Source organism: Macaca mulatta, chromosome X (genome assembly GCF_049350105.2).
Source record: "Macaca mulatta isolate MMU2019108-1 chromosome X, T2T-MMU8v2.0, whole genome shotgun sequence".
Taxonomy (NCBI): Eukaryota; Metazoa; Chordata; class Mammalia; order Primates; family Cercopithecidae; genus Macaca; species Macaca mulatta.
This window is the reverse complement of record NC_133426.1, coordinates 81651512-81667730: the sequence shown is the minus strand read 5'-3', so window position 1 is coordinate 81667730 and position 16219 is coordinate 81651512. Positions and strand designations below refer to the sequence as shown.

At 35.4% G+C, this 16219-nt stretch overlaps 1 protein-coding gene across 8 annotated transcripts in view; it reads left to right on the top strand.

The window, feature by feature from the left end:
- ABCB7 (ATP binding cassette subfamily B member 7) overlaps positions 1-16219 on the top strand; it is a 113112-nt gene that overhangs the window by 56152 nt on the left and 40741 nt on the right. For 6 of the 8 annotated variants that reach the window (XM_077989446.1, XM_077989450.1, XM_015127702.3 and 3 more), the window contains one exon: positions 10345-10464. The exons of the other annotated variants lie outside the window; for them this stretch is intronic. In XM_077989446.1, coding sequence (XP_077845572.1) covers positions 10345-10464 — 120 coding nt within the window. The remainder of the gene's footprint in view (positions 1-10344; positions 10465-16219) is intronic. 8 annotated transcript variants of the gene reach the window in all.

Sequence of the window (16219 nt, the reverse complement as noted above, 5' to 3'; positions counted from 1 at the left end):
GGCTGTTGCTTCAGTGCTTGACCTTTCCTGGCAAGAAATAGAAACTTACCCACCTGAGAAACAGAACATGTATTCAATTTATTAATATACGGTTATCTTTAATATTTGAAAATTCTACCAAATGAGCTGCTCCAGATGTTTTGGTTTTTTATTCTCATGCCTTGTCTACATCGTTATTAGGTATAGCTGTTCACTTGTAGTACATTTGGCCATGAGGCAGTACTTCTCTTCCTCAGATCACACTGTCAAATTGAGCACTGTCAATTCATAAGAAGTATAATTTGTGGCTTTCCAGTTACACCCTACTGAGTTTGGTACTTCCAGTTTTATTTGTATACTTATTTATTTATGTATTTGTTTTTGACCCACCATACTATGATTGTGCTATTTCATTGTGTACATGTTCCTTTCATTATTTCTTACCTGTCCAGCCTCATGAAGCTTATGAAGCTATATGTTAATACCAAATAAGTAAATATTTTAAAATCTGTCAAAAGTTGTGATGATTTAATCAATTATTAGGTATTGCCTCTAGGATATTAATAAGAATTTCCCATCACGTGTTTGAAAATACATACATTAATTAATTAATGGAATAAGTATTCAGTGAGTGTTTCTGATACCAGTCAAGTTTCTTTTTCTTCTGATTTTTTCACTTGGGCCACCTCGTTTTCAGTTGCTTTCAGCTTCTGTCACAGCCCTCTGTCTTTTCTGAACTTTTTCTTCTAAACTCAGTTTTGAAAAAAAAATAAATAAAATTGTTTTTATTTATTCAAAGATCTTAGTGTTACTATTCAAAGATCTTAGTGACTCTATCTGAATTTATTACTTTGTTATCATTGTGGTTTTTTTTCCCCTGAATCTAATTGCTTCCTTTAACTATGACTATCTAATTCCAATATATAGTTGAGATCTTTCTAAAAACTTTAATTCCTCATACTAATAGAGTACTAGTTTTACATTGTAATGGGGCTTTAAATTTGAGGCATATTGTATATATTCTGATAGCAGAGGAGGAACAGGTTCTCACCGAGGACATGCTATAACCACTTCTTGACTACTGCCTATGTTCGGTAAGTCCCTGGGACTGTGCAGTCGGCAGGTGGCCAAGACAGCCAGGCCCGCATTCCTTGCCAGCCAGGCCCATGTTCCTCCTCTCTGGGCAGCGACTTCCCCCAGGCCTTGCGTGGGTCCAGAGGTGCTGTCTGTGAGTCAGGAACTAGGGTCAAAAACCTTAGAAGTCTGCCAGGTGTTCTGTTCTACTGAGGCTGAGCTGGCATTCATACCACAGGATGCAGTCCTTCCCACTCCTCTCCCCTTTCCAAAGTCAGAGGAGCCTCACTCTGTACCCACAGCCACCACAGGTCATCGGGAGTACTGCCAGACTACCCCCAATGTCCCCTTGAGGCCCAAGGGCTCTTCAGTCAACTTGTGGTAAATGCTACCTGACCAGAGACTCACGCTTCAGGGCAATGGGCCCCCTTCTGGCCCAGGGCAGGTCTAGAGATGCTGTTCAAGAGTCAAATCCTATAATCTGGTACCATCAAGTGTCTGCTTGGTGCTATACCCCTTTGTAGCTGTGCTGGTACCTAAGGTGCAAGCCAAAGTTCCCTTTACTTTCCCCCCTGCTTTTCTCAAGCAGAAGGAGCTTTGTACCTAGCCACCACGGGTGGCAATGTACTGAGTCTTACCTGAAGCCAGCAATTCTCAGAGGCTCACCTTTGATGTAGTAACTGTGTATCACTTCTGGTTATTCAGGGCCCAAGGGCTCTTCAGTTAGCAGGTGATGAATATTGGTAGGACTAAGTCCTTCCCTTCAAGGCGGTGGATTCCCTTCTGGCCTAGGGCGTGTCTAGAAATGGATCCAGGAGCTAGGGCCTGGAATGGGGCCCTCACAACTCTGACAGTTGCCCTATCCTGTTGTTGCTTAGCTGATATCCAGGATGCAAGACAAAGTCCTCCCCACTCTTCCCTCTCCTCACATGGAAGGAAGGGATCTCTTTGGGAGCAGTGGCTGTGCAACCTGGGATTAGGGGAGAGTGATGCCAGCACTCCCTTAGCCGCCCTAGCTGGTGTCTCAGTAGATTGTGTGCCCCTCGCTGTCAGCCCACCATCTCTGACAGTTCAGTACTAGGATTCACCTATTAGTTGCAGTCTTTATGGCTTAGACTGCCTTTCAAGCTTATTTAGAGCACAGAGCACTTTAGCCTGCAGTGGCAAGGTTTATGGGATCGATTCCCTTCTGGCTAGGGCTGGTTTAAATGCTTCCTCTGTGGGCAGGCATTACCTGAGTTTCGCCCTGTTTCTGGTTTTCCTTTCTGCTCTAACAGGACAGCACCTGAGTTTAGCACCTCACAGTTGCAGTGCTCTCCCACTCCCAGCACACAGAGATGCTCTCCACACCACACCACTGCTTCTGCGGTGTTGGGGAGGGGTGGTGTCAGCAATTCAGGACTGTTTTTTCTGTCTCTTCAGTGACTCAGCAATACGGCGTTAAAATCAGGTACTATGAGGGCTCACCCGATTTTTGGCTCTTATGAAGGTGTCTTTTCTGTGTAGATAGTTGTTAAGTTGATGTCCTTTAAGGGAGGGGGGATGATTGGTGGAACATTATAGTCCACCATCGTGCTCTGCGTCCCTTGATGGTACTCTATACCACATACTCTTTATTCACTCATCCGTTGATGGACATTTAGGTTGATTCCATTACTTTGCTATTATGAATTGTGCTGTGGTAAACATATGAGTGCAGGTGTCTTTTTTATATAATGATTTGTTTCCCTTTAGGAAGATACCCAGGAATAGGATCGCTGGATTGAATGGTAGTTTTATTTTTAGCTCTTTGAGAAATCTCCATACTGCTTTCCATAGCAGTTGTACTAATTTCCATTACCACCAACAGTGTATAAGCATTCCCTTTTCTCTACATCTTCACCAACTTCTGTTGTTTTTTAATTGTTTAATAATAGCCATTCTGACTGGTGTAAGATGGTATCTCATTGTGATTTTCGTTTGGATTTCTGTGATGATTATCGATGTTAAATATTTTTTCATATGTTTGTTGACTGCTTATATGTCTTCTTTTGAAAACTATCTGTTCGTGTCTTTTGCTCACTTTTTGGTGGAGTTACTTGCTTTTTTCTTGTTGAGTTCTTTGAGTTCCTTTTAGATCCTGGATATTAGTTCTTTGTTGGATGCACAGTTTGCAGATATTTTCTCCCATTCTGTAAGTTTTCTATTTACTCTGTTAATTATTTATTTTGCTGTGTAGAATCTTTTTCATTTGAGTTCCATTTGTCTATTTTTGCTTTTGTTATCTGTGCTTTTGCAGTCTTAGTCATAAATTCTTTGCCTAGGCCAATGTCTAGAAAAGTTTTTCCTAGGTTTTCTTCTAGGCTTTTTATAGTTAGACCTTAGTTAATTTTTGTTTTTAGTGAGAGATATGGGTCCAGTGTCAATATTCTGTATGTGGCTATCTGATTTTCCCCACAGTATTTATTGAATAGATTGTCCTTTCCCCAGTATATACTTTTGTCAACTTTGTCAAAGATCTGTTAGTTGTACATATGCGGCTTTCTTTCTGATTGATCTATCTGTGTAATTTTACACCAGTACAGGCTGTTTTGGTTATTGTAGCCTTGTAGTATAATTTAAAGTCAGATAATGTGATACCTCTTTATTCTTTTTGCTTAGGATTGTTTTGGGTATTCTGGCTCTTTTTTGTTCAGTATGAATTTTAGAACAGTTTTTTCTAATTCTGTGAAAAATGACATTAGTAGTTTGATAGGAGTAGTGTTGAATCTGTAAATTGCTTTGGACATTATGGTCTTTTTAACAATATTGATTCTTTCAATCCTTGAGTTTGTTTTTCTATTTGTTTGTGTCTTCTATGACTTCTTTCATCAGTGTTTTATAGTTCTTCTTGTAGAGATCTTTCAACTCATGGGCTAAATGTATTCCTAGATATTTTATTTTCTTGTAGTTATTGTAAATGAGATTGAGCTCTTGATTGGTTCTCTGCTTGATTGTTATTGATGTATAGAAATGCTCATTTTTGTACATTGATTTTGTATCCTGAACTTTACTGAGGTTATTTATCAACTCTAGGACCCTTTTGGAGGAACCTTTTGGAGGAGTTTTCTAGGTGTAAGATCATATCATCAGCAAAAAGAGATAATTTGACTTCCTGTTTTCCAGTTTGGATGCTTTTTATTTATTTCTCTTCTCTGATTGCTGTAGCTAGGACTCTCAATTAGATGTTGAATAGAAGGGGTTGAAAGTAGGCATCCTTGTTCTATTCTCGTTCTCAGGAATGCTTTCAAGTTTTCCCCATTCAGTGTGATATTGGCTGTGGGTTTGCTATATGTGGCTTTGATTATTTTGAGGTATATTTTTTCTATGTCTAGTTTATTGAAGGTTTATGCTGGATTTTATTGAATGCTTTTTCTGCATCTATTGAGATGATTTTTGTTTTTAATTCTGTTTATGTAGTGAATCACATTTATTGCTTTGCATATATTCTTGCATTCCTGGAATAAAACCCACTTGATCATGGTATATTATCTTTTTGTTGTGCTGTTAGAGTTGGTTTACTGATATTTTGTTTAGGATTTTTACATCTGTGTTCATCAGGGATATTGGCCTGTAGTTTTTTGTTTTGTTTTCTTTTGGGTTGTTTCCTTGCCTGGTTTTGGTTTTAGGGTAATGCTGCCTTTGTAGAATGAGTTACGGAGGATTCCCTCTTGCTGAAATGTTTTGGAACAGTTTCAGTAGGATTAGTGCCAGTTATTTATATGTCTCATGGAATTTGTGTGTGACTCTGCCTGGTTCTGGGGTTTTTTGGTTTGTTTGTTTCGAGATTTTTTATTACTGATTCAATTTCGAAACTCATTGTTGGTGGGTTCTGTATTTCTGTTTTTTTCCTCATTCAATCTTGGGAGGTTGTACATTTCCAGAAATGTATCTATTTCCTCTAGGTTTTCTAGTTTGTATGCATAGAAGTGCTCATAGTAGTCTCTGATGATATTTTGTATTTCTGTGGTATCAGTTGTACGTCTCCTTTTCCATTTCTGATTATGCATATTTGAATCTTATATTTTGTTCTTGGTTAATCTAGCTAGTGGTCTTTCAGCTTTATTTATCTTTTCAAATAATCAATCTTTCACTTGTCAATAGACACAGGAAGAGCATTTGATAAAATTCAAAATCTCTTCAGAATAAAAACTCAGCACAGAAGGCATAGAAAAACTCAACATGATAAACGCCATATATGACTTACCCACAGCTAACAACATGCCGAATAGGGAAAAGTTGAAAGCCTTTCCACAAAAAAAAAAAAAAAAAAAAAAAAAAAAAAAAAACTGTAACAAGACAGGGATGCCTGTTTTCACCACTCCTATTCAACATGGTACTAGAAGTCCTAGCCAGAGCAATCAGGCAAGAGAAACAAATAAAAGGCATCCAAATTGGGAAAGAAGTCAGATTGTCCCTCTTAGTTGATGATATGATTTTATATCTAGAAAAAAACTAAATACTTCACCAACGAAACTTTTACATCTGATAAATAAATTTGGTAAAGTTACAGGATGCAAAATCAACATACAAAAATCAGTAGTCTTTCTATACACCAATGGTGAAATCATTAAGAAAAAAATTAAGAAGGCAATCCCACTTATAATAGCTACCAAAAAAATACTCAGGATTAAACCTAACCAAGGAGGTGAAAGATCTCTACAAGGAAAACTATAACATCATTTTTCACAGAAATAGAAAAAAGAATTCCAAAATTTGTATGGAACCAAAAAAAGAGCCCATGTAGCCGAAGCAATCCTGAGCAAAAAGAATAAAGCTAGAGACATCACACTACCTGACTTCAAAATATATTATAACACTATTGTAACAAAAATGGCATGGTATTGGTATAAAAACATATGTAGACCAATAGAGCAGAATAGGGAATCCAAATATAAATCCATGTATTTATAGCCAACTGATTTTCGACAAAAGCATCAAGAACATACATGGGAAAAGGACACTCTCTTTAATAAATTGTGCTGGCAAAATTGGAGTCTGTATATAGAAGAATGAAACTGAATCCCTATCTCTCACCATGTGCAAAAATCAACTCAAGATGGATTAAAGACTTAAATGTAAGACTTGAATCTGTAAAACTACTAGAAGAAAAAATAGGGAAAATACTTTAGGACATTGGTCTATGCAAAGATTTTGTAGTGAAGACCTGAAAAGCAGATAACAAAACCAAAAATAAACAGCTGGGACTATATTAAGCTAAAAAGCTTCTACACAGCAAAAGGAACAACAGAGAGAAGAGACAACCTGTTAAATGGGAGAAAATATTTTCAAACTTCATCCAACAAGAGACTAATATTCAGAATATACGAGGAACTCAACTCAATAATAAAAAAAACTCAATTAAAAAGACATTTCTCAAAAGAAGACATGTTGATGGCCAACAAGTATGTGGGAAAATGTTCAACATCACTAATCACCAGGGAAATGCAAATCAAGACCACATGAGATATCCTCTTCCCTCAGTTATAATGGCCTTGATTAAAAACACACACAAAAAAACAGATATTGGTGAGGATGCAGACAAAAGGAAGCTCTTATACACTGTTGGTGGGACTATAAATTAGTACAGCCATTATGAAAAACAGTATGGAGATTTCTCAAAAAACTGGAACTGGAACTACCATATGATCCAGCCATCCTACTACTGGGTATTTATCCAAAGGAAAGGTAATCAGTATATCAAAAGGATACCTGCATGTTGTATGTTGATTGTAGCACTTTTCACAATAGCTGATACGGAATCTTAAGTGTCCATCAATGGGAAATTCGATAATATAAATGTGGAATACTCTTAGTCTATAAAAAAGTGAAATCCTGTCATTTGCAGCGACATGGATGGAACTGGAGGTCAGTATGTTAAGTGAAATAAGTCAGGCACAGAAAGACAAATATCACATGTTATCTAAGAAAGTTGATCTTATAGAGGTAGAGAATAGAGTGATAGGTATCAGAGCCTGGGAAGGGTGTGTGGTTAGGCGTGGGAGATAGAGGGAGATTGGTCAATGGGTACAAACCTACAGTTAGATAAAAAGTGTAAGTTTTAATGTTTGATAGCAGAGCAGGGTGACTATAGTTAGCAATAATGTGTATTTCAAAGTATCTGGAAGAGAGAACTTAAAATGTTCCCAACACATAGAAATGATAAATACTCAAGGAGATAGATACCCCTAATACTCTGATTTGATCATTACATATTCTGTACGTTCAACAAAATATCACGTGTACCCCATAAATATGTAAAATATTATGAATCAATTAAAACTGTGCCTCGGACTCTGAGGTGCCTCTTTGATTTGGTCTCCACTTAAGATGCATTATTTTTCAAACTTTATAGTTTATCAAAACTAATGGAATTCATGTACTTTACAGCTTAATGGACTCATAATGGATGATTACGTAACTTCAGAACCCATTTTGTTAAAAGAAGTGACATTTTATGCACTATTAAGCCAACTAGAATAATTTTCTTGCTCTTAGCCATAACTTCACTGTGTCCTTATTGAAGAAATTCTGGGATGTGTTGTAGAAGGTTTTGATAGAAGAGAGTGTTTCTAAAGATACGTGAAAACAGGGCCTTTTTCCATTATTCCATCAAGAAAAATAAGATAGACAAAACTCATGAAATGGGAAAGTGGTTGAAATGCCCTAGTTTGTGTTATAATGCTTTAAATTATATTTATTTCATAATAGTTCTATTGGGAAAGGGAATTTTAAAATTACTGCCTTTAAAGGCCTTACCAGTTATAAGAGCATGTATATGTGTGTGTATAAAATAAAACGTTAAGAACTATACTTTCACATTTCATATTTTTGTCATCTTAGGTATTTAAAGCAGTTCAGGAAGATAACCCTTGTGTTTTTACAATATGAACAATTTTATTTCTAATACTTTTTATGCAATAAACTGCCTAAAAGACTAGAAAAGTAGTTTGCTGAGTCCTAGAGGGATAACTATAATGTAAAACTAACCTGTAGTATATAAGGTACTGTCCTGGGCCTTGACAGTACCTTATATACTGCAGGTTAGTTTTATATCATATGTTGACAGTTTCCCCCAATTCCTTTGCAAATCTGCTCAAAATTATATAACTTCCCTCCCTAACCCCTCTGAATATATGTGAGTTATAAAAAGTAGAAGCAAGCCAACAACAACAACAAAAAAAGTCATAAAAAAGTATCAATGATTCCACCCACTTGCAGCTACTGTTATTGACACTTTTGGTGTAAACTCCTACGTATATCACATTTTTTCCCACAAACATATTTTTTTCACTCTGCTTTTTTCATTTAAGACATTCCTCTGTCACTACGTATATTTCTGAATGGCTGTGTTTTGTTGTATGTGTTCACTCTATTTATGCTGTTCTCCAACATGCATCATTTAGGCTGTTTCCAATTTTGTTTCTATTAAAACAGAATTGGTATAAACAACCTTATAGCTAAATTTTCATTCCGTTATTCAACAGGTATTCATTAGGTACCTATTGTATGTCAGTCACTGTATTTGGCTTTGAGTTACAACAGTGAGCACTACTATTAGAGTGATTACTCATGTGGAATGTGCAGGAGAGCAGATATTAATCAAATAATTGTACTGCTGTTTATGTAGTTTATAACTGAAATGGATACTGTGAAAGAAAGGAATAATGTACTGTGTGAGACTAAGGCAAAGGACCCTGATGGGCTGGGGAAGGCATTATTGAGGAAATGCTATTTGAGCTGTTGATCAACTAGTTGAAAGAGGTTGAAGGGACCACAGGGGAAGGTGTTACAGAGAGATTATTCCAGACAGAGTAGACATTACTGTGTAAAGTCCCTATGACAGAAAGGATTATGGCATGTTTAAGGAACTGAAAGAAAGGCAGTGTGGCCTAAGCACTGAAAGCAGTGGTATAAAATATAACTGGAGAGGTATTCAGGGGCCAGACCAAGTAGAGCCTTATAAGCCGTGTTACAGATTTTAGTTTTTATCCCGAGAATGATAGGCTACTGCTTAAGGGTTTTCAGCTGGAAGGGAAATCTGATTGCAGGGTGAACTTACTAGATAAGGGCAAAGCAGATGCAGGGAGATCAGTTAGGAGATTGTTGCAGTGGTTTATGCGATAATTGATGATAGCTTAGATTAGGTTTATGGTTAGAAATGGAAAGAAATAGATTCAAGAGATTTTTAGGAGATAAAATTGATTCAACTTAGAGCATATTTATAAGGGTTTTTTTTTTTTTTGGCATAAATTCCCAGAAGTAGAATTCTTGACACAAAGGGCAATATTATTTTAAAAGCTTGTAAACGATAGCAAATTGCTCTCCAGAAAAATTATTTCAGCGTATTCTCCATTAACAGTGTATTAGACTGCTCATTTTCATATGCCCTCAGCAGTAATAAGCAGTATCTTTTTTTTTTTTTTTACTCTTTTCTTTTTATTTTCAGTGTTTTTTGGGTATGTTTTATTCTTTTAAATATCTTTTCCAGAAATCAAGTTAATATTTTAATTTTTAAATGGGGATTGTTTTGCCAACCATAATAATATAGTAGTTTTAGAATATATGTATATTGGTCTCCTTAGTTTGGTATTAGAAAGTGTGGTTTTTATTCTTAATTTTCTCACTCTGAAGCTGAAAGTAAAGCAAAAGGATTTAATGGGAATGTTGTCTCAGGAACATGGAACAAAGAAAAAATGTGAGATGCATTTAGATCAGATTCAGTATTACTGGAAAATTGCATTTGTGAGGAAATTTTCAGTAACTCAACTTTGTTTGATATAGGCAATACTAAACCCTCTGCTTTCCTAAAAGGAGTATTGCAACTCTGCTCTACCATGAGTTTAGACATGGGACTCCAAAATATTTTAAATAAAAAACTGACAAATAGCCAAAATGTATATAAATTTTCTACTACAAAAATGGAAATATGGAAAATTTCTTTGAATTTTCTGTAGTGTTTTGGTAGCTTAATAAATAAATGTATAGTACATATCCCTTCATGACCACTAAATTACTTTTTTAACAATATGAGAGTGGCTAAAATTGAAAGTAAGACATTTAAGAGAAATAAATAACTTTTTAAAGTAATTGAAATAGTTAATTTTTCTCCAAAATATTTTGAATTTGAAAGATATTAGCCTTAGATTCAGAATAAAAGTTATATTTGTAATGTTTTCATGTATTTCTCAATATATAAATTCTATATTATTGAATTATGGTTATATTTGAAATGACATGTTATTCACTGCTTTGTTTTCTCTCTTTCAATAGTTAAAAGATGTTGATACTCGGAAAATCATAAAAGCAATGCTTTCTTATGTGTGGCCCAAAGACAGGCCAGATCTACGAGCTAGAGTTGCCATTTCGCTTGGATTTTTGGGTGGTGCAAAGGTAAGAAATTATGCATTGTTTGGTTGCTCTAACTAAGAAATACTACATTTTCTAGTTATGAATCCTGGGCCTGGTATAAATCACTTTTGGGGTAGCATGACCAACCAACTTTTAGGACCCTCATTTAGTTTACATAATTATTTTATGCAGTCATTAGAAATTATATGGTAATGTCCTGTTTATCTCTGGATCAGACTTCTCACAGAATTAGTGGAATTCACTCCTAAAGCCATTGTAAGATATAGGAGCATTGATTGTAACAAAGCATAAGCACCTTTGTAAAAGAAGATTTTTGGAACCTCTTTGGCTCCTACTTAATACATATTTTTGGTAAGCTTGGTTCCCAGATCCCAGTAAATTGAAAAGAGGATGAAGCCATTTTAGGAACACTGATAGCCATAAGTAATAAGTAACAGCTTAATATCAAGAGAAAAGCTAAAAAACAAAACAAAAACAGCCACAAAACCTGACTGTTTTGGTACGTTCAGTATAGGAGCCCTCTGCATTTCATCAGCCTTCTCAGTTTGTCATTGTACTATATAAAGCTAAGTTATAATGATGACCTTGAGTTTTCAAGAAAATACAACCTTGTTTCCAATTTAGTCAGATTTTTCTTTCTTTTTCTTGATACGGAGTCTCACTTTGTTGCCCAGGCTGGAGTACAGTGGCACAATCTTGACTCACTGCAATCTCTGCCTCCTGGGTTCAAGCGATTCTCCTGCCTCAGCCTCCCGAGTAGCTGGGATTATAGGCACGCGCCACCGTGCCCAGCTAACTTTTGTATTTTTAGTAGAGACGGAGTTTCACCATGTTGACCAGGCTGGTCTCTAACTCCTGACCCCAGGCAATCCTCCTGCCTCGACCTCCCAAAGTGCTGGGATTACAGGCATGTGCCACTGCACCCAGCCCCCAATTTACTCAGATTTTAAAGTCAGGGAAGTATATGTTTATAGGTATACTATATTGTCATGATGAAGTCTCAGGAATGAGACTGCTTGGGCTTTGCCACCTTGTAACCTTAAGCAAGTTGTTGAGTCTGTATGCCTCGGTTTCCCCATTTGTAAAATAGGGTTGTTATAAGGATTAAATAAATTAACATATAAAAGACTTATAACAGTGCCTGGCAGGTAGTAAAATACAAGTATTAAAAATAAATAAATTTAGATTTCCAAAAATAATGGTTAAAAGTGTTTGCTTAAAATGAGTATAAAGGAGGTTTGGCTATAATTTGGCTACCACTCTTATATATGGATTAATATTTTATTTTAGAACTCAGTTCTTACCACTTATTGTTTCCCTGTATCATGTATACTCTCCTTTATTTGCTCATTCTTTTCCCTACCCTAAAAATATTAATTGAGAACTTATACACACTACTGTTCTTGGCATTGCAGAGTATTCAAATACGAACAAAGCAAATTTCTTTCCTCAAACCATATGGGATAAGGCAAGCTTTATTTTATTGCCCTAATAAAAGGTAGGTCATAAATGATTTAAAGAAGTGCCAGTCAGGTGTTGTAGGGTTTCAGAGGAAAGTTAGGAACCACCATCATGGGGAGTTAGGAAAGGTTTCACAGAGGAGATGACATCTGAGATAGGCCTTGATTGATGAGTAGGATTATTACAGGTGTAGGAATAACATGAAAAATGGCCTAGTTGTGAGAGAGCATAATATGTATAGAGAAGTGAATAGTCTATCTTGGCTCCAGTGAGGGTAAGTTGTTTCAGAGAATTTGCAAATAAGCTTGGAAAGACAGATTAGAGCTCGTAAATGTGAAATATTGTGACTGTGAAATAGAAAAATGTATTTAATTATGTGGGAAGTAGGAACCTGTATTTTGAATAGATGAGTGATAAGGTTGGAACTGTGTTTTAGGAACTTAATCTGGCCATGTGTAAAAGATGAATTCAAGTGGTGATAGACCTAAAGTAGGGATACCATTTATTTCACACATTCATTTCAGCAAATGTTTACTGACCAGTTATAAGGCTCATATAATAGTCTAGATAAGAATTAATAGCAGTTTGTACTGAAGTGGTAGTAGAAATTGCAATATGGAGGAAAATGCAAGAGATACTGTGCAGTAGGAGAGATAGAGTCAACAATACTTAGCAATGGATCAACTATTAGAAGTTAAAAAAAAAAAGTAGGATTCCAGGATGAGAGAATAAGAATGCCTTTAACAAAAGCGGGTATAATCAGAAGGTCTTGTTTGGGGAAAATGAAGATCTTGGTTTTGGACACGTTAAGTTTTAGGTACTAGCAGAACACCCAGATAGAGATATTCAGCTGGTAATACAAAATGTGAAACAAGCTCAGGAAGGAGCCCAGGTCTAGAGAGATTGAGATGACAGTTGAAACAGTGCAAATTAGTGAGTTCAGCAAGAAAAAAACACAAGTAGAAGGAAAGAGAAGACAACTAGGGACATTACCTTTGATTAATGTGTTCCTCTAGGGAAGTAAATAGAGGAAACTGAGAAGGAGTGACCGAAGAGTTAAGAGTAAAGCCAAAATAATTCACAATCAGACTCTATTTCATGTCTCCTTTCTCATCTGTAATGTCTGTTGAGTACTCTCCCAGTGGATCTCACCCATTCTTGGGGAAGAGTACTTACTTAAATCAAGATGCTGAGCAACAGATCAAGAACACATTTTTTGTTATATTTGTTTAAACTGAACAGAGGGAACAATATTACAAATGTAATTTTAATAGGTATTGTTTAAAAATTTTAACCCTCGTGCATTTTTAGCATAGTACTGTTTGCTGAATTGTCTTTTACATATAAATTACCTAAGGATAAATATGGTTCTGAGCTCATATGCTCCTTTGTTAGTTGAATGCAAGTACTTTGCTGACAAGTTAAAGGCAGATTGTTTTCTACACTTTCTTTTTAATTGAAGAGAACAGGTTAGAACATGACTATTTAAGCTAGCCAACGTGGGGAGTCTTAAGTAATGGCATTTGTATTAGAATTTATTTTTAGAGTGAGTTCCAGTCCTTTAAAATACAGATTTCTGTTGCTTAGTGACAGGTCAATATCAGGGTATGAAACATAGATCTAAACTAACTTCCTTAATGACTAAAATATTTTTAGAAGGTTAATATTTGGTTCTTTAATCAACAACTACTGAGTGCCCATAAGATGGAAAATGCTATACTAAACTCATGTAAACTGATTGCAAATAAGCAGAAGGGAATATAGAAAATCCTCAAAAAGAATGTTTAATTTCTTTTGAATCAGGAGAAGGAAGAAATTACCAGATGTTATGATGAGTGCCTGCTAGTACTTTCAAAGCATATAGAAAACAATTTTCTTTTTACAAAACAGAAACTAGATCATAGAATAACTTTAAACATGTAGAACATAGTAGTAGCATTTGACTATTCCTAAAAGCATTTGCACAGCTTTGTAGACTGTCCATTTAAAAGTGCTTGCTCTTGCAAATAATTAAAAAGTGATCATTGTTTATTCTTGAGTAGTATTGCAGGTGTATTTTATAATTGGTGTGGAAAGATGGATTGTTATCCCCTTTTATCCTTGACTTCCTATTTTTCATCAAGCCTGAATATATGCTTTGACATATAAACACCTTGGATCAATCTAGGCCTCTTTATATTCTAATCTTTCCTATCTTCTCCACATATTCTGGGGATTTTAGTGCAGTATTCAAGAATCTTCTCAGCTCTAAATGCCACCCTGCCATCTGCATGGCTGTAGTGGTATCATAACTAGGCATGAAACATAGATGAGGAAGAAGAAAGAAAGGATTATCAAATAAGAAGAGGAAAACAGGAGGAAGATTTTGTGCCTAATATATGGGAGCATAGCATACCTTCTGCTTACTTATTTACTTTTTAATGTTCTTTTGATTCTGAGGGTCTTAAGGCTATCATTGTCTCCAGCAAAAATTTTAAAGATAAACGGTATTATGTAGAGATGCTTTGGAGTCCAGAGTAGACTAAGAGAGTGGATTGGTATTTCTTCTAGCAGAGTTGCAGCAATTCTATTTTAATATGTTTGGGTTCTATATAAGATGTATTTTAGGGGTTCCACTACCAAGAGAGACAAAAACAAAATGCCATTTGTATTCATTCCTTAAATCCCTACAAATCATATGCAATGTATTTTCTTACCATCTATACATATATCATAGGAGTATCATATTATTAATCTGGGAAATTTGAGGTCTTCTATGATGTGTGTTTTTTTTTTTTTTGATGGAGTTTCACTCTTGTTGCCCAGGCTGGAGTGCAGTGGCGTGATCTCTGCTCACTGCAAACTCCGACTCCCAGGTTCAAGCGATTCTCCTGTCTCAGCCTCCCAAGTAGCTGGGATTACAGGCGGATGCCACCATACCTGGCTTATTTTTGTATTTTTAGTAGAGATGGGGTTTTCTCATATTGGTCAGGCTCATCTCAAACTCCTGACCTCAGGTGATCCACCTGCCTCAGCCTCCCAAAGTGTTGGGATTACAGGCATGAGCCACGGCGCCCGTCCAACCTAATTCAACCTTTCTATTAGTATTTTACATACAACCATGCCAGGATTTATGGAAAATGTAAAACATATTTATTGAAATCATTTGATTTTATAAAATGTTATGTTACCTTTAATATTACCAAAAAATGTTTATTCATATTCTCTAACCACTGCCATCTTGGAAACCACTTAGATGACAGAAAAACTGGGGGCAAAGGAAATTAAAGTATCAAGTGCAAAAATAAGCTATCTTTACAATTATAATAATTTCAAGGGAGAGTGATTTATAAAAATAAACACCCTTTTTCTTCAGAAATGCATCTGTTATATAAAGTATGACAGGTAATATATATATTGAGCAAATATTTATTGACTAACAAATAATGATTTTTATATATATATATATATAAATATATATATATGACATAATAGAAACATCCAAAAGGAGAGACAAAGGAAGCTGTAGTAGTGTACCAACAATTAAGCATATAGGGAAAGCTTTATGAAGGATTTAGCATTTTTTAATAACTATTTTGACATTTGTAAAATTAAAACATTTATGTACTTATTCATTTTTTTTGAAATTTTTCTGAAAAATATTTTTTAAAATGAGGCAGTGCTACCTGATGCCTTTGAGAAGTATGAATTTTACCCTGTTTTATTATTATTATCATTATTATTATTATTATTATTAAAAGACTATATCTTGGAGAAGTTTTAAGTTTACAGAAAAATTGAACAGTAAGTACAAAGAGTTATTATATATACCCCTTTTTCCCCCCCACAATGCAGTTTCTTCTCTTATTAGCATCTTGCATTAATATGGTACATTTGCTAAAACTGATGAACCAATTATTTTTAAAAGATACATTATTATTAACCGAGTCCATAGTTTACATTAGGATTCACTTTTTGTGTTCTACAGTTTTGTGGTTTTTGGGAAATGTATAATGTCATGTATTCACCATTATGATATCATATATCATATAGAATAGTTTCCCTACCCCCAAAATCCCATGTGATCCATCTATTCATCTGTCCTTCCTTCCTCCAAAATTCCTAACAACAGTGATCTTTTTACTAACTCTCTAGTTTTGCCTTTTCCAGAATGTCATATAGTTGGAACAATATGGTATGTAGCTTTTTCAGACTGGCTTCCTTCACTTAGCAATATGTATTTCAAGATATTCATTGTGTGTGTGTGTGTGTGACCTGATAGCTCTTTTCTTTGTATCACTGAATAATATATGGGTGTACTATAGTGTGTTTATCC